Source organism: Schistocerca serialis, chromosome 2, assembly GCF_023864345.2.
Source record: "Schistocerca serialis cubense isolate TAMUIC-IGC-003099 chromosome 2, iqSchSeri2.2, whole genome shotgun sequence".
Taxonomy (NCBI): Eukaryota; Metazoa; Arthropoda; class Insecta; order Orthoptera; family Acrididae; genus Schistocerca; species Schistocerca serialis.
The window spans coordinates 215463346-215488207 of NC_064639.1; the positions used below are offsets into that span (position 1 = coordinate 215463346).

A 24862-nucleotide genomic window follows, 5' to 3' on the forward strand; every position below is an offset into this window, starting at 1 on the left:
AATGGCTCTGAGCACTATGGGACTTAACATCTGTGGTCATCAGTCCCCTAGAACTTAGAACTACTTAAACCTAACTAACCTAAGGACATCACACACATCCATGCCCGAGGCAGGATTCGAACCTGCGACCGTAGCAGTCGCGCGGTTCCGGACTGCGCGCCTAGAACCGCTAGACCACCGCGGCCGGCCTATGGGCCGTGTTCCGTTAGGTAGTGTACCATGCGCTGTCCGGGGTTTACATGGCCGAGGGCTGAGTGTTGAAGAATTGAAACTGTACAGATAAACCGGATATGGACTGTGTTCCGTTGAGTAGTGTACCATGCACTGACCGGGGTTAACATGGTCGAGGGCTAAGTGTTGAGGAACGCACGGGAATAGTTGCACCTTGGATAGACATTGAGTGACATTTAACTAATCTGATTCTGAATATCATTTTGATCATAGTGCCACGAAAGAACGGAGTCGTTGCGCCAGACGGTTGATTGGTGCAGCAGCATCGATGCTACACAGTGCTGTGCATGGCAGCTCCCAGACGTAGAGTAATCGTCGTCAGACGGCGCGGCGCGGCTGTTGCGCGCTGACGAGTGCGGCCGTGGCATTTGCGCTGGAATGTCCGCACGGGGGATCGAAAGCGCGCTCGCGCAGCTGCAGGTGCTGTGTCGACTCCCTGCCCTCTGCTCTTCGTGCGCCGCATTTGCCAGTCCACTGTCTAGCGCGTACAAGCACTAGAGCGAGAATGAAAGACCGGGAGAAAAGTGAGACATCCTGACAGACCAAAATTGTGTATCGGACCGGGACTCGAGCCCGCAACCTTTCCTTTCGTGGACAGTTGTCCTGCAGGTTGGCCTGTTGTGACGTTCTCTATGCTTGTGGTAGAATGGTAATAAATTCTGATCTCTCATTGAGTAGTGCCACAAACCGAACCTGTAGATTTCATCAATTGTCTTCAGTCGAATCCCAGTTTCCTGACCCGAGAGATCACTTGTGCTATCAGGTTTTATTACCAAACAAGACGACCGAATGAACGTCTCATCACTCGCTGACAACATGTGTACGGCAAGACTAGGACTTCAACATATGTAAAAAGGAGGACCCAACTCTCAATCGTTTCCTAGAAAATCTAGTTTGAAAGGCTTAGGCGTAGTATACACTTTATTGGTCCTGTAATCTCGAAGGAGTACACAGTCGAGCGCTTCGTTTCATAAGCGTGAGGTCTCTGCATCAAATAGTGCTGCTGGTACAACTGTTTTTGTGAGCTATATTCGGTGATATGATTAGATACGCATGGCACGCCGCGAAAATGTGTGACTACCGCTAACCGTTTATTAAACAAAACCAAGTTTGTTTTGCAACAGGCGTATCGCAAAAACCATGCACATGGAAAAACTCGGCGTTCATTACGTGTTTTGTATTTCGCAATAATTATTGTTTCCCATGTTTCTACGATCAGTATCATACCGATTCGGGCAGTATTTTATAAGTTACATAGCACATTTGTCACAAATCTAGATACAATAATATAAATAAAAAGACTATACTGATCTGTTTGTATTTTCTCGTGTGTCCTTTTCTTATTTAGAACCTTCTTAACAAGGTATATTTTTCTCTTTTTTCGAGATAAACTTCAGCAAAATAAAAAATGAATCATTAGATTTTGACAATTTGTGCTGTGATAGTAAATGTGGTGCTAGAATTACGTGTGAATAACAAAAACAGTGTACCAACAGCGATATTCTACCCAGAAGCCTTGCGCCTATGAAACTAGGCGCTTACACGCTCGGCTGCGTCATCTGAATACCTGCAATCTGAATCCATGGGCATCCCGCTCTCCTAAAGTTTAACGGATGTGAAGTCACAAAACTGAAACATAAACATGAACGTAACAGCAAAACTTCACAACCGAAACCTAGCGCTATTGTGATTAATTTTAACTTCTTAAATTTGTTGAAATATACACATATTAATGTAGTAGTAATCATACTTGAGTCCACTCTTACTTCCACGAACTAATCTGCCATCTTAGAATTATAAAATACTCTGTGAAAGACGATAAGAACAGGTGCTACTCACACTGGTTTCCTAAGTTAAGTCCCAAACCTCTCTTTAGAGCTTCTTAGGCGAGGTCATTTGATACTGGTAATTATGAAGTTTAGCTCGGTGCCCCTCATCGAGTCATTAGAATTGTTGACATCGCAGCCACCATTCAGATGAAACAGAAATATGTGGTAATGGAAACCATCTCGTCTGTTTAAATTCATATGTATCATAAGCACAACCAGCAAATTTTGGCCCACAAGACCATTTTCAAGCATCTTCGTGTGTCGAATATAAGAAACTGAAGAGTGCATTGTAATTTTTAATGCTATCCCGTTACACGTAGCAAAATTACTGAGTTTTGAGAAATGCGTAACGCAAGAAAATTTTCGAGCGAACCATTACATGTAACCACGTACATAACACAACGCGAGTGCAAAGATATAACTTCAAATATAACGCTGCCTGACGTAATATCTTCATTCCCTGACCGCGTTAAAAAATGAGCTCTAATCCAAATAGTAAAAGATTTGATGCAGATTATATGAAAAGTATACGTGACCATGGTAAGCACAATGAAATTCATAAAATTCGTAAGAAGACTGCTTGTTGGAGCCAATCTTCATTGTTGACGTTCGTTTTCTGCTGGTTGCTTCACTCAGCCACATAAAGTTCCGGTATCTTCTTGGTTATAACTACTTTATACAATCATAGCAATATTTTTTTTTAATTATATTTTTTCAGTTTTATTTCATCATAACAAAACATAACTGACCACTTGTCACGTTTTTCTGCGCTTATGTCTGCTCTTAAACTCTGTCCAACTGTTCATATTCTTAGATTTCTAGGAGGCTTTTGACACCGTCCCTTACAAATAACTTGTAATTAAATGGTGTGCCTGTTGAGTATCGTGCCAATTGTGTGACTGGATTCATGATTTCCTATGAGAAAGTTCGTAACAGCTGACAGACAGCCATCGAGTAAAACAGAAGTAATATCTGGAGTTCCCGAAAAAGTGTTGCAGGCCCTCTGTTGCACCTGATATACATAAACGATTTAGGAGACAATCTGAGCAGCCCTCTTAGATTGTTTGCACATAACGCTCTCATTTACCATCATTTAAAGTCGTAAGATGATCAAAATCAAATGAAAAATCAATTAGACAAGGTATCTGTATGGTTAAAAAAAGTGACAGTTGACTCTAAGCCATGAAAAGTGTGAAGTCACTCTCATGAGCATTAAAAAGAATCCGCTATTTTTTAGTTACTCGGTAAATAACACAAATCTAAAATCTGTAAACTCAATTAAATACTTGGAATTGCATATACGAATAACTTAAATTGGAACGATCACATAGATAATGTTGTGAGAAAAGTAAATCGAAGACTGCGATTTATCGGCAGAACACTTACAAAATGTAACAGGTCTACTACAGACTCTGGCTGCTGCCCCATCCCCTTCTGGGGTATTGCTATGCGGTGTGGGATCCACATCAGATAGGATTGACGGAGGAAATAGAAAAAGTTCAAATGAGGGCAGCTTTTGTGTTATCGTGGAACAGGAAAGAGAGTATCATGGATATGATAAGAGAGTTACTGTGTCAGTCATTAAAAGAAAGGTGTTTTTCGTTGCACCTGGATCTTTTCACAAAATTGCAATCACCAGTTTTCTCCTCAGAGAGTGAAAATATTTTGTTGGCATCTACCTACTATTCGTTTACATAAGAAGTGCACGTTCACTTTGCAATTACAACTGATTAATTACAACTGAACAAAGATAAATAACCACGTTTAAAATTTTGTATACAAGCCCACATTTCAAGATTTATAGGTTCGTTACACAAGTTTTCAAAACATCGAGAATTTCAAGTAGCCTACCCGATCCACAGTGACGCGCTACAGTAATTAATCATTTATTCTTGACATAAGCGTAATATAATACGTCCAAACATGAATGTTCGCCCTGAATTACTGTGGTCACAGTACAGAATAATTATAGTGTACTTAAGGTAGATGTTTTTGCATTGTCGCAATTCTCTGATGATGAGCTTTTACACCTGGAAATGAATGAAAGGGACCTCGTCGATTAGATCCTGAAGGTCACGTGGTGCAGTGCGGCCGTCGCATCATCGTGTGCCATATGACGTCATTTGGATGCGTTGTCGGCTTTCGGAACCTCGGAGCCGTTACTTTTCACCCTAGCAGCGCCTAAACTACCTTCAGGAGGTCGAGGCATCCGCGTTCCACTCCTACCACGAAGCAAAAGTCCATGGCAGCTCTGGATGTCGAAACCAGGTCCACCGCACAGCCTCACACCACCTTACCGCCCAGTTATGGAGGCGAACACTGAAAGATGTAGTGTTAATAAGAACTTAGCCAACATACTAGCAAACTGTGACTAGCAGCGATTACTCTAAAATATTCACTTACTAAGATTTCATATTCCTTGTTCAGTGTACCACACTTCACATTAACACATCAGCATGTGTTACGGAAATATATAATGGAAACCTGGAGATGAATTTCAGTTTAGTTCTACAGTACAGGTGAAATCTAAAATTTCATTACATGAAGCCTCCGCCGTTTAAATGTTCGATTCTCAATTCTTGTCAATCCTGAAACAGTTCTCGATCATTGGTGATAAGAGGTGTAAAACTACTATAGGGTACCATGGACTAACATAAGTATGGCTGGTTCAAATGATTCAAATGGCTCTGGGCACTATGTGACTTAACTTCTGACGTCATCAGTCCCATAGAACTTTGAACTACTTAAACCTAACTAACCTAAGGACATCACACACACCCATGCCCGAGGAAGGATTCGAACCTGCGACCGTAACGGTCACGCGGTTCCAGACTGTAGCGCCTAGAACCGCTCGGCCACCGCGGCCGGCTAAGCATGGATGGGCTAGGTAGCTTTACCAGTAGCCTTGGTCAGTTAAGATTGTAATCACTTTACATGTACGTTAGGTGTCTTGCATACCTGTCTGGCGTTACCCCCTTTCGATCACTTTGTTTACATGTGCTATCAGTGTCTTACTAAATTCCCCCTAGACACCGAAAATTGCGTACCGTCTCGAATCTGAGTGACGATGTATAAAAAAATTTTGCTCTTATCATTATTAATAGAAAACTCTTGTATTTGATGATGATGAAGAACGTTCTAATGAGCACAAAATAACAAAAATAATTATATAGATTTTTTTATGTTTGTGTATGTAAACAGTACTTGCATCAAAAGTAATTGTTTTGGTTACATGAGAACGCAGAAGCAACGCGATCTACTAATTTTTAATGCTTTTAAAATGCAGTATTTTAAGGATATAAAATAAAAAATGGATTAACGCTGAGCGATGTGCGGTGCTAATTACGTGCAAACAAACGAAAAACGAAGGGAAGTCGTCGGTTCCCATTTTTTCTCTCGCGTATTCATTTATGATTATTTCCCTACCAATTCTACCAATACTGTCGGTAGTCCTACCGTTTACGACATTGTTTATATACTGTACCAAAACTATCGAATCGCAATTTTGCTTGACAGCAACTCTGCTAGTGACAAATTTTGAATGCATTTGAAAATGTGTAACAAAGTGAAAGAAGTAGAGCTCGTTAGAAGTGGCGATTAAAACACAAATGGAAATCGAGAAAAAAACCTGCTTCAAGTCTCCTTCACATTTCGATGTTCGCTACAATTTACATCGTGTTACCAATCCTGTGACGTCCTTGTTCCGCGTGTTTACAAGTGTCAAAAACGAAATGTGTTCGGTGTCTACTTTGCGGCCTGGAATCTGGGTTTCTAGTCATCTGATGGCCACCTCATTTGTTAGAAATTTTAATTTCCTGTCTCCTGATTCCGCCGCAGAAGTTCTGTCGCTACGGAGGCCGTAAAAAAATTTATTGAGGCAGTTGAGATACGGAAAGCCGCCATTGAACACTCGCGACACGACTCCTGAACGAGTGGGAAGTCGTTACGCGCTGTTCGTTATCTCCAAAGCCCTGTTAAGAAAAGGTCAAAGTTGTTTACACGAATATACAGGGACAAACATTCCAGTAGTCAGGTCTGTTGCATCAGCAGTCGAATATGTTGATTTGGTTGACGTCACAGACCAGAATCCTCTACACGTGCTCTGTTGAAACAATTTGTTCTCTCCTTTGTACTGCGTAAATGAGACAGAAGCGAAAATTTAAAGTAATATCTTCCTCTGACATAATCAGTCTTTTTCATTTTATTGATTTATCTTTAGTTGAGGTGACGATGGAGTGATGTAGTCCCACAGCTGTATAAAACGTAGCTTTGTGCTAAACACTATTTTCTACCCAATCTACAGTTATAGTCTCGTCTGCTAGAACACTACAGGTGTCAGAAAGTGTACTCCCATTAGGAAATGCATACCATCCGATCTAATGTAGACAAAGGAAGAAATTAGGACATTTGTCATAGGTGAACGCCAGATAATGTCATATTTCATTTAAAGTTAAAAATAATTAAAAATAATTGAACTCAGTTTCTTATTTGTAAGGACATTATTTTTCAATTAGTGTAAAAGAACACTACCATTACTGATTTGTAACTCTGGCAGTCAGCCTTCAGATGTCTTGCAGTGCATATTTAAAAATAAACATTTGTACTAATTGCCTACACTTGATCGACCATGTCAAGCGGTTTCACTTCCAGTAACTCATGTAACTCGTGCAACGCAATACACTAACCAAAATTACCACGGTATCAGCCGTTATCTGACTTGAAAAATGTGCGGATTACAAACATTCTGGAAATAAAATGTGAAGATGCGAAACAAGTGACGCAATTACCAAATCAAATAGAAAAGAATGAGTTACATTTGTTGCTTTGACTTTTGGAAACAAAACGATACCTGTATTTGCGATACAACCAGATTCTCACGGCGAAGGTTTTTGGTGAGTGAATGGGAAAACAGTATGTATAAGTTTTTTTTTTTTTTTTTTTTTTTTTTTTTAGTGTTCGACGCTGAAGCAGCATATAGGCCTATTCTGGCTTCTTGCCTGACATCATGTGAATCACGGCAAGCGGTGACGAGAGTTGCAGAAATTTCCAGATGTCACGTAATTTAGCCTACTACAGAAGTTACATAAAACTGCCAACTCTGAAGGCATTTCGAAATTTTTTGCCACTTCCTTTAAAAGGATGTGCTGCTAGATGTGTCTGTCCCATTGGGAACTATTACTTTTTAATCTCAAAGCAACGTACTTGCGTTTTAAATTACAAATACTATATTTTTATATCCTCCCACACACGTCTCGCGAAATGATCGTGGTGGAAGGTTAGATGCTTTGGAGATATACTGACAACCGTTCTTCCCACGGAACAGAAAGGGAGGGGGCGCAGGGGGAAAGATAGTGATACCATGAATATCCACTGTCACACACCATAATGTGATTCGCGGTGTTTAGATGCGAGTTTAGACATAGATTTTTATCTCGTTGCTTAATACATGTTTGTAACTGCTAAGTAACAGCATGTGACCATTCGTCTGGGTGAAAATCTACAACCAACGTCTTTTAATGCCAGGAGTGTTAAATAAGGCGTATTTTAATTCGTTCTGGCCTTGTTCACACATAACAAACAAGTGTAAAAAATAAGCTGTAGCTCCTGCGAGAGGTTTCACGGGTTTAGTTATCCAACAGTAAATTCTTCGTAAGGCCAGTGAGGTTATCTTTCTTTTGTATTCCTGCTAGAAAGCAGTTTTCAAGCATCAGTAAGATACTCTTTTTTTGATGAACTGTTTCCTCCTTATTCAATTGAACTGTATGCCGCAATGGAGAGAGCGTTGTTACTCTCGGCCCCTGAAACTTTTCAGAAGAGCGGAAAAAATTCGATAACTGTTCTTCAGAGCAAAGACAAGGGCTTTTAACTAAGTAATGGCTACAGAAGCCGATTGACTGAAAGCAGGATGGGCTAGGAATGTTACCTTTTGAAGAAACGGTAATTGGGTCATTAAGGTTTAGCAAGACCTATTTACATGGCGAGTTGGAGTAATCGCTGTCAGCAAGATTTCTCTGCAGATGGACGATGACTCAGTTACTCCGTCAGCGCCGACGCCTTCGTTGCGTGTAGGTCTGGCCTTCACGCCGCTTCATTCTGCTTCCTGCCGCGGTAAAGAGATCAGCTCTTCTCTGTTGCAAACAGGCCTCCACCTGTTCGTTGCCCGAGACGTATCTTGTTTACAACTCAACCACATTCCAGCTGGTAATGAGTTCACTGCTACTTTGCGAGGAGCCTAACGAGCGGCTAGATGCTTACGTAGATTACGTACTGTGCTGCTGTACACACCGAACTCTTTTTGTCTCACAAGTGTTGTACTGCCTCGGGCGTCAATTGTACAAAGGTATACCTCTTCTCATACTTCTAAATGAGTAATGAAATGTGATCGCTGACGTAAAATTGGTAAAGCTGTGGCAGACTGTACGAGTGTGTGCCAAAAATTTGATCGCCTTTAGGTGTTCTAAAGACTGCAAAATTTCACCAAGGAAACTCGCTTTAGGTATTGACCAGTGCACACCCTGAGGTCTTGTAGAATGTCATAAGCTCTACGTCTGTCCACAGCATTATAACCCTTCTCAAGATCTGCGAAGATGAGAGTACGTCGACAGATCCTCAGCAACTTCATCACGTACCCTAACTGTCATACACAAATTCTATATTTCACACTTGGAATCCAACTTTTTTCGCCGTCTCTTCGATTATAGTCCATCTGAGAACCACGATTAAAGAACTTAACTGCACAGTCCTCGAAATACGCCTTTATCTATTCATTTTTTTCTTTCCTCTTTTCTTCTGACTGTTCCCTTCTTTGTGTTCTCGTATTTGATATAGGTTGGCAACACATTTTTTTATTATTTTAGCTTGTGCCTTGTTCTGTTTGTAAATCAACACTTGCTTGCACCAAATTACTCCAAGACCAGTTACATTTTCTACTGCAATTTGTGAGGACGTAATCTACGAAATACAACTCTTTAGTGTGACGCTGTTACACTTATTTTTCTAATGTATTACCCCTAATTTAAACATTGTGCCAATCAACTGAAGCCCGCATCTCGTGGTCGTGCGGTAGCTTCCCACGCCCGGGTTCCCGGGTCCCCGGCGGGGTCAGGGATTTTCTCTGCCTCGTGATGGCTGCGTGTTGTGTGATGTCCTTAGGTTAGTTAGGTTTAAGTAGTTCTAAGTTCTAGGGGACTGATGACCTAAGATGTTAAGTCCCATAGTGCTCAGAGCTATTTGAACCATTTTTTTATCAACTGAAATAGTTTCACTGACAATCAATGAGTAGATTGTCAGGGTTAATTAAAAAAATGGTCAAATGCCTCTGAACACTATGGGACTTAACATCTGAGGTCATCAGTCCCCTAGAACTTAGAACTACTTAAACCTAACTAACCTAAGGATATCACACACACCCATGCCCGAGGCAGGATTTGAACCTGCGACCGTAGCGGTCGCGCGATTACAGACTCTAGCGCCTAGAACCGCTCGGCCACTCCGAGGGTGAATTCAATGGAGATGCGGATGACATCAGAGAAAACTAATCACAAATGGTGAATCTACAAGGTACCACAAAATTCATTCCATTTCAGCGAAATTAATTCAGATCACATACAACAACAACAACTACGTACACAACATTTCAGTATGTTTAAAAGTGGTAAAAATAAACACCGTTTTAAGTGATAAAAACGTCACAGGTGCACCGTTTTTCCACTATGTGTCCTTGAACTGTTAGCGCTAGCGATGTTCAAGGACGTTGTTCAAACTACTGTATGATGACTGTTGTCTTAGGGATACTAAATGCCATTTAGCATTCCGCAATTACGACATCGGATCAGATAGGTCAGTCATCAGGGCTGTATCTTTGCATAGCACTAAATCTTTCTTCATTTACTTTCCCAATTCAGCCATGCGACAGCCATACCCTGTAACCTGCGTTTTATTCAGAACGACTCTGCATTCAATAGGAGGATAATGCATTATCTTTTGTCATCGGTGTAGCTCAGCTGTCGGCATACTGCAGCTGTTTGCTTTCCATCCAACAGGGAACCAGTATGTAGCGTTACAAACAATCTATAGTTTTCTCCTGACTCTCTAATTCTTTCTTCTTTCCGTCCCATTTGCTAATCTTACTCAATTACATTTCGCACATCCTCTGACCAATTAACTTATTCTTCACATTGATTCCTTCTGTTATGTTTCTGCACAGGTCACTTCTCACATTCGACAAGAACGTAATGAGGAAATTGCTTCACATTCAGAAGCCTGAAAATGGTGTATAACTTTTTTTATCTTCTTATTGACCAACAGGGATCAAGTAATATCTTCAGTTCAATTCCTTTCTTTGTTGTTTCGTATTTCTCTAGTGCTCTTCGATCTCCTTCCTGTATCCTCTTTTCGTTTGTTCTGCTCATGCTAGCCCCGATGCTGTTCCGATTTCTTTCTTCTTTTGTCTTGAAAGCCTGCTAAACATCGTGTTTTATTCTTAAAAAGTTTTTGATGACATTTCCGTTTCTATGTTACTGTTTCTTCTAGATGTTTTCCTATTTCTGATTTCCACGGATCAGTTAATTTATTTTTGCAGAAATACAGGAACGCTTGCTTCTTTACCCCGCTCTCTCGCAGTTGGTAGAAATGTTCAAAGAAAATTAACTTTCGCTTTACCATTATTTCTGATATTTTCTGCATATTTTGGGAGATCTGCTCATTACTTGCCATTTTCAAACTCTGTTTACTTTGTACTGCAGCCAGAATTTTTCTAACTATCCGTCTTTCCAGATGTTCCTATTCTGCTTGCTTTAGCTCATATTTAAGCTGTTACAGGCATGTAAATATTCCGGTCTTGGCACAGAATTTTAGTTATATATTTCTAGATATACATTACTTATTGATATGTTCTTGTCAAAAAATGCTCTTTTCCTTTTATTAATCTTAAAATCTACCGCAAATTTTTCTGTTCTATTCTACTGTATAGTTTCTTCAAGATATATAAATATACTAATGCTCTTTACTTTACTTTTTTCGTATTTGTCATAAATTTTGTTTTTTGAACTGGAATTCTGAGATCCGCTCTATTCGCTATACTTTCCGGAAGATATATCTGAGCAACTGTTCTGTCAGATTTTCTGAATGCACTGTCAAATCATGTGTAAAAGCAATACAGTCTGTCTTATTCAATTTGATTTCCTTCACGAAATTATTGCTTCAGTTTTGTGACTTCTTAGCTGCAGTACCAGATCGTTACAATTTGTTCTAAAACCCAGTTAAGCAGTAAAAGTGGTAAGTCGTCGGCTTGTCTTAAGGCAGTTTGTATTTTAAATGGTTGAGATGTTTCTACGATGCATTTCACTTTATTCTATTTATTAAGGTTCACGAATATAACACTAAATTCTCTAATGATGTTTATCTATTGTCTTTCTGTCTAGAAAATCAAATGCTTTCTTGAAATCAATAAACGATGCTTTTATCAGTTTTCTGGTTAACATTCTGTGGCTAATTATTGGTTTTAAGTTAAAAATCTGTTCTGGGTAGGGTCTTCTCTTTCGGAAAGCACCCTGATATTCTCTACTACGATTTGAAGTTCGAATTGTAGAGAATAAGAAATCCTGGGTGATCCCTGAAATCCAAAAACAAAATTAGGCTGTCAGCCTGTAATTTTGCTCACCTAACGTTATCGTTATTATTATTATTATTATTATTATCATTACTCAAACTAGGGCCTAACCGGACCAAATATTACACAACAAGGCGCATATTCAGCATTATGTTTTAGCTGTCATTTGGGTACACATTACTTTCATTCTCACAGATTTGGCTCTTTGCCGCTCTTCAGACCAAGCTGTTCCGGCTGTGGGTTTGTCCAGCAAGCTAATTATGCAGTCGTGAATTTTCTGCCTAAATATTTTCCTTTTCACGTTGTGTAATTCCTGCGTCTTTTAGGTGTTCTGTTAGTGCACTGATAAATTTTTTTCTTTGAGTTTTCGCTTTATTGCGAGTTTCGTGAAATTCCGCTGTCATCGGTTCCGGTCTTTTAAAACACTCACAGAATTTTAGCCTTCGTTTTTCGATATCCGAATACATGTTGATGTACTTTTCAGTTTCTGTATTTGAACTTTGTCTTTACGTTGCTCGTTCAGTATAATTTAATCTTAAAATATTCTTGATTTGTTTTCTTTTTTTATATATATTACTTGGATGTCTCTTTTTCTGTTTATAGTGAGAGTCTCATCCCCAAATAGGCACTCTGGCTTGATGACTGTGTTGCATTGTCTTTTTTGTATTTTGAGATACACAATCTATTATATGAAGCTATCTCTTGTAAACATGAAAGCTGTTCCGATTTTGGGACAACGAGTTTCGCAACCAGTCTTGTCTAGGCCAGTTTGCTGAATGATTTTATTAATATAATTACTATTATTATACACTGTGTAGGTAATTGGTTACAACCTATCACGGTGCTGTAGAGAAAGTCGTGATGAACAATTTGATCTGGGACAGATGATTGTGGCTCATCAGTTCAGGGAACTATCACTAATTGACCTACAAAAGTCACTTAAGCTTAAGCGCATATGCAGGGTGTGATATTTTCAGTACTCTCACGCTCTCTGCGCGAAAATTATTGGTCCTAGAGAAAAACTGAATAGGATCTTTTTCGTAGGACATTTGTAGAAGTTTAATTTTGTACTGGGATACGTTTTCCCTAGGGGCTGTGGTGTCCGAACTATGCAAGAGAGATTTGCAAAAGTGGCCTGCAAACGAGCTCGCATCCTCTCAGTCACGGTCCCGGCTGTCATGACCTTTAGTATCTTGCTAATGGCTGCTCCTCCAACCTCACTGCAATAACATGCTACTGCACAAATTATTTTCAAAATCTGACTTTTTTGTGTTAACTTCCATTGTCTTTGTCGGCTATTTCGAGCCGCGCGGGATTAGCCGAGCGGTCTGAAGCGCTGCAGTCATGAACTGTGCGGCTGATACCGGCGGAGGTTCGAGTCCTCCCTCGGGCATGGGTGTGTGTGTTTGTCTGTAGAATAATTTAGGTTAAGTAGTGTGTAAGCTTAGGAACTGATGACCTTCGCAGTTAAGTCCCATAAGATTTCACACACATTTGAACATTTTTTTGGCTATTTCGTAAACATTTTTACGTACACTTTACTATGAATGTATTCAAAGAAGAAAGACTTTTTCAAATGTTATGCATAAACTAATTACCCTTAAAAATCAATCTCAACTTAATCCCAACAAGTACATTAGTTTCGCAGTAAAAAGGGCACACGTACAAACCTATTTTACTGTTTATTTTCTGCTGTTCGAATTCACAAAATTTGAGGTGAAACTTGCACAAACATCAGGTTTACGATTTGTAAGTGGGCGATCAAGCAGATGGTGTAATAACAGCCCAGAAAATATAGAGATAAAAAAGTCACGGATTGGAAACGATTCGTGTAGTGGGAAATTTATGTACAGTGATGAACATACCAAAAATCATGAGTAGAGCGATGTAAGTGTGTGTGTAAGGGTGCGGGGAGGGGGAATGGGTTTGAATGACATTTTTATACTTCTTGAATCAATCGAAAACCTCGGTCCCTTGTGCAAACCAATCCCTGTACAAAATTAAACTATATTAAATTTCCTACAAAATGTATTCATTTTTTCTCGAGAACCAATAATTTGGCGCAGAGAATGAGAGAATACCGAAAGTCTCGGACATACGTTGTAGCTTTGATGGTTTTTATATGCAAATTTGAGGTAGTTTTCCGATTTGATGGGCCATAAATATTTTATATCAATTTGGTTGACGTCCTCTACACCAGTGTGGTATGCGGTAAACAATTATTGTTTGCTCTGCACTATACAAACTATAATGTTTGCTCGTTGAAGAGCCGGCTTGGTGGCCGAGCGGTTCTAGGCACTTCAGTCCGGAGCCGCGCGACTGCTGCGGTCGCAGGGTCGAATCCTGCCTCGGGCATGGATGTGTGTGGTGTACTTAGGTAAGTTAGGTTTAAGTAGTTCTAAGTTCTAGGGGACTGATGACCTCAGAAGTTAAGTCGCAGCCCCTTCTTTTTTTTTTCTCAGAGCCATTTGAACTCGTTGAGGAAGCCTGTGGTATTGGTTCAAATGGCTCAGAGCACTATGGGACTTAACATCTCAGGTCATCAGTCCCCTAGAACTTAGAACTACTTAAACCTAACTAACCTAAGGACGGCACACACATCCATGGCCGAAGCAGGATTCGAACCTGCTACCGTAGCGGTCGCGCGGTTCCAGACTGAAGTGCCTACAACCGCTCGGCCACTCCGGCCAGCGAAGTCTGGTAAGAAAGGTGAAATACTCTGATAAGTAAATAAACAAAAAGGATAGCTGAGTAAGGTACAGTGTTTGAGTCCACGGCAATGACCGCCCGCGGCGCTCTGTTGCAGATCACGTGCGTGGCACTAGTGGGGCCGAGCGCGGGCCTACCCGCCCGCGCTTCCTCGGGGCGGCCCCGCCCACGAGCAGACGACCTGATCGCGGGAACCGATTTCCTGTCGGTGTTCATCGGGTCGTCACTGCCGCGGACTCCCCAGCAGGTGGTCAAACCTAGGTTGCGGGACTCCACCACGGCGCCAGAGGACATCGGCTTCGGTGCCCGCCTGGCGCCCAAGAGCTCCAGCACCACTCTGACCACTTCCCGCGCCACCCCGACGCCCTTTATCGCTACCACCGAGACCCCACTCTCTGGGCCGTCCACCCGCCAGCAGGATTACAGCAGCACGTTCGGCAAACCACCGGCAGAAAGCGACAGCGAGACATTCCAGTCCTCTACAGAACCCACCCAGCGGATCGAGGATTCCGCTTCCGAACTCCACTACAGGACTTACCCGCCACATAACTCTCCCACGACATCCGACGTCACCCTTCCTCCCGACAGTAGTATATCGGTAGTCACAGATATCGTCACATCGAAACAGGAACTGATATCACTTACCGCCGGAGACCCTACTGATGGTGACCAACACGCCAGTGACGGCGTGCTGTCTGCGTCGAGGATCACCAGCTTCTATGTGCAGCATCAGGATGAAAACACACGTGGCACTCAGCATCGTAGCCCTCAACAAACCTCAACGAATGGTGCATACCACAGCAGTAGTCCGCACAACTCTGTGCCAGACCCTAATGTTCACTATCAATCGTCAACAGGCCAAGGTGCCGAGACAGGAAGCTTGTTTCACAGCAGTGTTGGTCCCAGCCCCAGCTATCACACTGTAACGCTCCACGAGCAGCGTCAAGACCACAGTTACCAGGGACACAGTACTGCCTTTCCCCAATCCACCTCCAATTCGTGGTTCTCCTCCCATCCCACTCAAGCTACTCAAATAGTTGTTAACCACCCTGGACAGCCGACTTCTCGGCCCGAAAGTTCAACAGTACAACAAGTAATCTCCGTCCGTGTCTCTTCGTCGGTAGTGCAGGGTCCCTCATCACCGCCCAACACTGCACGAAGTAAACCGTTCGGTACATCTCAACCGAGTGATTCTCCATTTCACCACAGCAGTGAATCTTCCAGTCACGACAATTTTCTTTCTAGTCGGACGGAAGGTGATGGAGTGAGACAGTACTCGCAGACGTCGTTGCCCGATTCTGCGCAGGTGTCTCAAGAACGAGCCGTGGAGGACCAGCAGCAGGTGGTTCCCACGTCACTCGTGACCGAGGACCAGCCGGCGGCGACTGCTGTGCAGCGCAGCCAGTTCAGCGTCGAGGAGTCTTCCCCATCGGACATCTCGGCGCTGCACGCGCAGCGAGACCACCACAACAGGCAGCACAATTACCACGACGATGGCAGCGACCAGACGATCGCCACAGTGGTCGAGGTGCCAGCGCCCGCCGTGGTCAACTACGAGTCACGCGTGTCGTCGCCCACATCCAACAGCCGCGTCCAGTTCTACAGTGGGCCACCGCCGAGCCAACCTGAGCCCGTGAGGCGCCACGGCTGGACTCCTCAGCGCGGTCGCAAGAGCTTCGGTCACCAAGGCCAGCAGCAGCAGCAGCAGCACCATCAACAACAGCAGTCGCAGCAGCAGCAGGACCAGCAGTCGCCAGCTCACCAACACCAGAGCCACTCTGAACCCTCAGAGCACAACTACGAGCAACCGGAGCAGAACTATGAAGTGGACGAGCAGCTGAGTGTGGTCACCAATGGCCGTGCACACGGCATTCAGCCCCAAGACGCGTCGCAAACCACTCAGCCCTCGACGGCCCCTGTGTCTGCGCCAGAAAATCCGCAGGTATGATTATCGCTTATTTTTTAACTAAATTATTTATTCGGTCTTCACAATTACAGCCCATTATCCAGATAAACAACATAGACTCACAACAAACATTTTTGTGTGCAATCTAATGTGTACAGTATATAATAGTACTGTCATTAAACCAGAATGCCTTTATGCATCAGAAAGCCTTTCGTTAAATCTAGCCAAACAATCAGGTGAAGTAGTAAAGAACGGCCGGCCGGAGTGGCCGTGCGGTTCTAGGCGCTACAGTCTGGAACCGCGAGACCGCCTACGGTCGCAGGTTCGAATTCTGCCTCGGGCATGGATGTGTATGATGTCCTTAGGTTAGTTAGGTTTAAGTTGTTCTAAGTTCTAGGGGACTGATGTCCTCAGAAGTTGAGTCCCATAGTGCTCAGAGCCATTTTTTTTAGAAAAGGACGACAGGAAAAATACTGTAATCAGGAAAATCTTGGGACCAAAATATGAGAATGGGAAATGGAAATTAAGAAATAATCAAGAAATTTATGAAAAAACAGAGCAATAGAGCAAACATTAGACACGATGATTAAGAGAAGAGTTGCATTTTATGGACACATAAAAACGCTCGATGAAAGCAGGATAACAGGAAGAACTTTTAAGTTCTTTAACAGAAACCCAAAAACATCAATGGCGTGGATAAAAGAAGTTAAAGCAAACCTGAGGGAAAAGGAAACAATGGATGCAGAAACTGGAGAAAGATAAAGGTTCAGAGTAAAAGTAAAAGATTTCAAGGGCCTCCAGGAGAAAACAAAGAAAAAGCAGATGCAATATGACAGAAGAAAGATGAGAAAAGTGTAGGGAAAGGATGAAAATTATTGGAAAGAAAGGAAGGAGGAAAGAAAGAATACGTAAGTTATTTCATGTGGTCCTTAGCAGGCCAAATCAATAAAAAAAAGTTTATTCCTGCTACAAACATTACGAAAAAATTCTGATTTCAACAAGAAACGAACGCTTCGACAAAAGCAAAAAAGAAAGAAAAGAAAATAGTTTTTACGACTCAAAACTACTGCAAACATATTAGCAGGCTGCAAATACTATGGCGTTTCGTATTACAGTCCTGTTTCATATTGCCACGATCTCCCCTACTATTTTAGTATCTAACATGGTCTTAACCATATATTAGTGCTTTATCAATACCATTCTCTGATATTTGTGTTCTTGGTACAACTTTTTTTTTATTAATAATTTTTTCTCCTATCTAAATAACCAGTGACATCTAACTCCAAAGTCTCTGACAATCAACTGGGTGCCGGGCAGGTTGTCACAAAATTTTCTCGGACAGAACTTTTTCTCTGAAAAGTTGATGCCATGGTTAAAATTCATGCAGAAGTATAGTCAAGCATACATATTACGAGATATACTATTGATAGGAACGGAAACTGTGAACAATGCCTCTTCAGAATTTAATAATAATTCATTGTGACAACTTATAACAATGTGCACTAGTGTACGATTGTCATTTCATGAATAACGCACATAAATTTTCATTTATTTCCATCTTCATTTTTCGATGTCATCTCATTCCATGCCTTCAGTATAGTCTCCCTGCGCTTTCAACGACCGCTTTTTATAACACTTTGTACACATGTAAGGATTAGATGCCTTTACGTTAAGAAGATAAACATGTATGAGTAAAATCGCAGTTTAATCTTAGTTTAATTAAACAACGATTATATGAGATAACCAATGTTTAATTAAACAATAACAAAATAAACATTCATTATATCACTCTGATGACGCGTACAAATATTACCCAACAATAATGACACTCTCTAAGCATGTGATCACAGCCAACCACTTATTCGATTGCTAATTACCTCGTAGACAACTGTCTCATTGTGGAACTGTGCCACTAGCTCGGAATTTTCTTGCACGCATCGTACATTGTTTTTCGCCTTGCTTGCTTTTTATTCTGCACTACTGCTGCTCACTTGCCAGTGTGTTAGCTAAAGCAGTAAAGAAGGAATAGGTACGGGCTCGCAATTTTGAGCAAAATTGTAACGATACAAGACAACGTTATTTGTGTTTGGCGCACTTTATACATAGGCGTGCACGCTCGTGAGTAAACCACTTACTTGGCTGCTAATACTACTGTTAACTGTTCCGGCTGGAATCTGTATGTGTCCAAACACTCGCGTCATATCGTACAACTGATTTTAAGGTATCTAAATTGCTAGTAACTCTGTTTTCAAGAGAAGCTGAAATTTTCTGTGGCTATAATTCGGTGCATCACATTCATACCATTCTGCATGCGTGATCTCTATCATGTATGAATTATTTTCATCCAGGAGTGTCTGTAGATATCTCTTTAGCAGGATTCTTCTAATCGTTGCACCATATAATTTTAGTGCTAAGGGCTCCGAACCGGTAGACGGGTACGGTGTTCTAATAACAATGCAATTTTATTTCACGACGATAATGTGAGCAACTGTGATCACCAAATAGATTTCCAGCTTCCTCACAGACGAATATATATTCCTGATGGAAAGTCAATCTTAGCCCCTTAGATTCATCTAGTATCCCTGTTACCAAATGAACATTTATGCATGCTTGGCGACCCCATTCGTATCGAATTTCGCAGTAGAACTCTGCTATTATACTGTATGCTTGGGGGACTCTTGCCTTGTCTGTTGGATTACTAACCCAGCAAGGAAGCTTATGGTGAAGAATGACCTAGCTACAACCTTTAACCTGTTCATCAAATGACATACTCTTTCTGTATTGCTGACTAATGAAATATACGAGAAATACTAAAATGGGTTGTCAGACCTAGACGTGCATCCGTCCCCTTGTTTGTCGCTAGCAGTGATCTAATCAGGGTTCTAGTTAGTCTCACGATCCGAGTTAACGTCCCAACATGTGTCAGTACTCCTATCTTAGCTGGCGCTACAACGTAGAATATTGTAAACAGTTCTTTGGATGTAGGAAAGCCAATCTTGTCATCCTCAGATGTAGTGGTCCATCAATATAGGTAAGAAACGTTTCGGAACTATTTCAAAGACCAGATAGTCTAACCTTCGTCATGGAAAATAATTAGATTTGTTTGGAAAACAAGAATACATGTAGGAACCCCGAAAGGTAAAGCTCGTTTAGGGTGAGCTAAAGCCAGGAAATGCGCTGCTTTGCTCCATACTGAATATTTGTCTTGTGGTATAGAAATATTTCACGACAAAAGAATCCTATTTTTAAATCATATTTCGAATCACAACTTTCTTCCTCTTAAACCACTCTATGTTGCATCTAGAAACTGTCACCTTTCGCCCGAAACAGGTAATTAAGTGTTTGTGCCGAACAATAAACCATCTTGATAAGATATTTCGTAAATGTACATTGCATCACTATTCAATCTCTTCTCGTAGCGCGATGTGATCTCTTGATATTCTACATTTACATCTTTGCTCTGGAAACCACTGTCAAGTGCATGGCGAAAGGTACTTGCATTGTACCACTTAAAGAACCTTAAGGTTCTCTTGTATTCAGGAGAATCATGCTGTGATAGTATACTGTTCGAGAAATTCAAGATACCACGTCATAATTTATTTAACTACATTCTAGAATGCCAGTGTATTCCTCTTCGCATCGGTAAGGATGCGAGTCGAAGAAGTGAGTGATGTCGAAATAGAGAGGGAAAACTACATTCATTTCAGAAGTTATTGTGGTTTTCACGGTAAAGTTTGCAGCTGTAAAAATGCGTCAACAGCAATTTATACATTCATAAACCAGGTTAAATAAAGATTTTCTTTGTTACACGTAGAGGAAAGAAGTTTTATTTAGGTTCTAGAAGTTCCACTACAATATACTCGAAATCCTAAACATTGTAGAATATCGCGCGGAAAAGCATGAAAACAGAAGAATTTCGATCCTTTAGTTTCACTTCTAACTACCAGACAAAACCGGCATTGCCGGGTGTTCATTTTGCCAATTTTCTATTAGAAACGAAAACAAAAAGTGACCTGTGTTTTTGCAATGAACTATAGAAAAAAATTTCATTTCCATGGATTCATGAAAACACCTTTGATGTTATGAGACAGTTGTTGAAAGAAATATGCACAACATACAAATATATAAGTACAGTATTGCCTTAGCATCACATTTCAAAAGCTTCTATTCTCTTGTTGGCTGAACAACATATCGGCCACGTTTCACTTCCGTGCAAGGCTACATTCCACACAAACAACTTCAGAAAAGGCTTTCTAATATTTAAATTCAAATTCCATGTTAAGAAATTCCTCTTTTTCAGAGAATCTTTTCTTGCTGCTGCCACCGCGATTTTGATATTCTCTCTAAATCGGCCACGGTCGGTTATTTTGCTGCCCACACAGCAAAACTATTCAACCACTTTTCGTGTTCACTTTTCCTGACCTAATTTTCTTAGTATCATCTGATTTCATTCGACTAGATTCCGTCGCCTTTGTTTTACTTTTGTTGATAATCACCTTACAACCTCTTTTCGAGACGAGCTGCTATAGACAAACCAGAGCTAAAGTATATACTGCGATGAATTATGCAATGAAAGAATCGTAACAGTAGAAACATTTTTTACGGATACCGTAATTTAAAATTTACTTCAGATTATTACGAAATTGCCCAAAAAGGTGGTTTAATAAGTGGAAACTATTATCATCATCTTCTTCTTCTTCCTCTCAAGGATAAGGCTGTTGCCTGTTCTGAAATAAAAAACAAAGTCATTTCCATTTTGTTCAGGGTATTATAATGCCTGTTTAGCCATTCGGCTTGTTGTTCAGGATCTTCTCAGTAGTTCTGTGACCTGACATTCTCATGAGGCATTGTGTCTAATCTTCACGATATTTTTGAATTTTTTCATTCATGTTGAAAATATTTAAGTCTGTTCTAGTATCTTCACTTCTAATCATGTTTCTTCTTATGAAGCCCTTCGTCTTCTCTGCGAAGTAGAGTCCCTGTACTGATATTTTGTATTAAACGACTGGTCTCCCTGTTTCTTGAGTCGTATTTATAATAATTTCCTAAAATTAATTCAGTAACTCAATCTATAAATGTTCTCTCGGTGAAATATATCCGTGTTTTTATAACATGGGTCTTCGTTTAGCTACAAATTTACGGACAGGTATTTCAGCGCCTGTCCATAACGACCTCCGCATTGACAGAACGTTAAAATCTCGACAGAGAGAGACCTCGACATCAATTGGATATTAAATTCACCCACCGCAGACCAACCTTCGCTGACGAAAAGATAAACGACTGAAGGGAACCCATTCCCGTTAACAAGTGTTCTAAATTGTGAAGCTTAAGGTGCAGTCTTCCGAATCTTATTTGCGCCCGCTCGTGGCAGTAATGATCTCTAGAGGGCTAATCTGCCACTTTGCATGCACGATACCTCTTTTTACGGGCGCTGCGTTGTCCTCTAAATCAACACAGCCGAACAGCGCGCCGGTGGCTAATGCGAGACTAACTCTGCAGGAAACTAATTATCCGAAGGCACTCCATCCCGTGGAAGGTCGGCCGCACAGTAACAAGCGTGACGAGGTGGATTCACGGCTCCGTCTGTGAAGCTGCTATCGACACCCTAAGGACAGAGACGACTCGCTAATGGAATACGCTCCTGCTCTGGTGCTTCCGTAAGCGGGACGGCGGCAATGGAATGTCGTTCTTACACAATACTCTTGACACTTCACTTCTGGGTATTTCCTGCGGAGTGATGTTTAACTGCACACCGCATAAATCTTCCTTAAGATTCCGTATGTCAAGAGGCTAGGGAGGTACAAGGTCTCCTTGTCACGACGTAGCGATATCTAGCGTCATCACACATACAATTCCTTACCCAGCCGTTCTCGTATTGACGAAAACTTGAATGTGATGCCCAAAGCATCGGTTGGAGACCCTCTAATGATTCCGCTAATATTTTGCATACCACCAACGGTGTGTAAAGGTTGAAACAAAAAGGTCAGAATGCAAAGATGTAGTATCACATGTGCCACAAGGATCATTGTTGGGTCTATTGCTTTTCTCATTATCCGCTGATGTGCCGATTTTTATCTCCAAACGAAAATATCAGTTCTACGCTCACGATCTTTGGCTTCTCCCATCTGGAAGTCCAACAAAACTGTGCATAGCCATCCAGGATGTGAGTGCTGACTTATTTGCCTTATTAGAGTACACGCAGAACACGGGTTTGAAATTGAACCCACCTAAAAAGAAAGCTATCTTATTCACTCATAAAAGACTTACTTTCCCTCAGTCCAGAGAAACTCTTCCACCATTAATCCGAGACGGCACAAAAATAACCTTTCCATCTTCTGCAAACGACTTGGGGCTAATTGTGGACCATTACTTACACTGGACTGAACACACAACTGTGGTCAGTAAGAAAGTGCCTGCGTCACTTAATTCACTATCCAAATATAAGAAAATAGTTTCTCTCGAGCTTGAAAAGAAACGCGTGGAATCACTAACAGTCCTCTTACCTGATTATGGCAATCTTATTCTGCAAGGATTTTCGAGAGAGAGCTCACACATGAGACCATATCACTCATGCCATATCAATTATCATACCTCCAGAATGAGATTTTCACTCTGCAGCGGAGTGTGCGCTGATATGAAACTTTCTGGCAGATTAAAACTGTGTGCCCGACCGAGACTCGAACTCGGGACCTTTGCCTTTCGCGGGCAAGTGCTCTACCATCCGAGCTACCGAAGCACGACTCACGCCCGGTACTCACAGCTTTACTTCTGCCAGTATCCTGTCTCCTACCTTCCAAACTTTACAGAAGCTCTTGTGGAAACATCCCCCAGGCTGTGGCTAAGCCATGTCTCCGCAATATCCTTTCTTTCAGGAGTGCTAGTTCTGCATGGTTGGCAAAAGAGCTTCTGTAAAGTTTTTAAGGTAGGAGACAGGATACTGGCAGAAGTAAAGCTGTGAGTACCGGGCGTGAGTCGTGGTTCGGTAGCTCAGATGGTAGAGCACTTGCCCGCGAAAGGCAAAGGTCCCGAGTTCGAGTCTCGGTCGGGCACACAGTTTTAATCTGCCAGGAAGTTTCATATCAGCGCACACTCCGCTGCAGAGTGAAAATCTCATTCTGGAAACATCCCCCAGGCTGTGGCTAAGCCATGTCTCCGCAATATCCTTTCTTTCAGGAGTGCTAGTTCTGCATGGTCCGCAGAAGAGCTTCTGTAAAGTTTTTAAGGTAGGAGACAGGATACTGGCAGAAGTAAAGCTGTGAGTACCGGCCGTGAGTCGTGCTTCGGTAGCTCAGATGGTAGAGCACTTGCCCGCGAAAGGCAAAGGTCCCGAGTTCGAGTCTCGGTCGGGAACATAGTTTTAATCTGCCAGGAAGTTTCATTATCATACCTATGTGCTGATAAGCGTAGATGCTATCATAACCTGTATTTGTCCTATTGTCTTTTCAATCATTGCACTTTTCTTCAATCCTTACACACTACGAATACTGCTACTACTGTTACCTGAAGAGCAGAATAGATATGCTGGTTATCAACAAAGTAAAACCCTCTCTGTGGCACCAGGTAACATAGACATTTTCTAAGAATCATCGAAACCTGTCTTTGAAATGATAAGCCTCAAAATATGAGGGAAATTAAATTCATTTAAAACTTCAAGACTCAGTTACTGGTCCACCTTCTAAGTAGCTGTCTATTCCATATGCTTGTCTAAAACTCACTTCTATCAACACCGCCCCCTCAACACTTTTCTCTCGCCCTTGTCTGCAGAGTGGTCTATTGATGTTCTGTTCTTTCTCACAGCTAATATCACTGTCATTTCAGTCTCCTTCTATTTCACTATCATTTTTGTTTCTGATGATTCTAAACATAGCTTCAAATATGCTACTCAATATTTTTGCTGTTTTTAACTCCCTTTATTATTATTATTATTATTATTATTATTTTTATTACAATGTTGTTATCTGTATTGGTAACTATAATAGTTCCCACATTAATTCCTGAGATGTACACAATTGAACCAGAGGTATGCATAGAAATTGAGAGTTAGCTATATTCAGTATTTACGGCAATGAGGCGAAAGTGTGCTGTACTGCCAGCTTTGCTCCCCACGTAAAGTACAACTTCATCGTCTGGCACACAGAGATTAGGCGCCTACTTGTTCAGTTTTCATTAAGTTTGCGCCCATCGTTTCCTTGGTTGACCTATGTCTATCCTTCAGATTGCAGTTCAGGGTTAGTTTTTCATCTCTCATTCAATCTCATGATGTTGCCACCTGCATCTGTATCAACTTCTTCTTTCTTAAAAACACGTACATTTTGGCCACTGCGGTTTTTCACCGTTGTGAAGATCTTTGGGACAAAACTGAATAAATCACCACTGTAATTTTACTCTGTAACGAGCCACCGGAGACTTAGAAAATATCCTCGAATAAACTCCCATTGTTTTCGGTTCTGTATCATCCTTTATATCATTATCACTCGTGTCGCAGCCCACACATTTAAAATATTACATCTATTCATTTATTTCTTTGTTAACTACCTAATCTTAACCTTATCGAGCATTTACCTTGAAGAGCCATAA

General features: G+C 41.4%; 1 protein-coding gene across 1 annotated transcript in view; it reads left to right on the forward strand.

Annotated features, from left to right (window-relative positions):
- The window catches only part of LOC126456955 (mucin-12-like), a 491377-nt gene that overhangs the window by 461433 nt on the left and 5082 nt on the right, over positions 1 to 24862 (forward strand). The window contains exon 2 of the mRNA XM_050092892.1: positions 14477 to 16321. Within this exon, the coding sequence (XP_049948849.1) occupies positions 14477 to 16321 (1845 nt within the window). The remainder of the gene's footprint in view (positions 1 to 14476; positions 16322 to 24862) is intronic.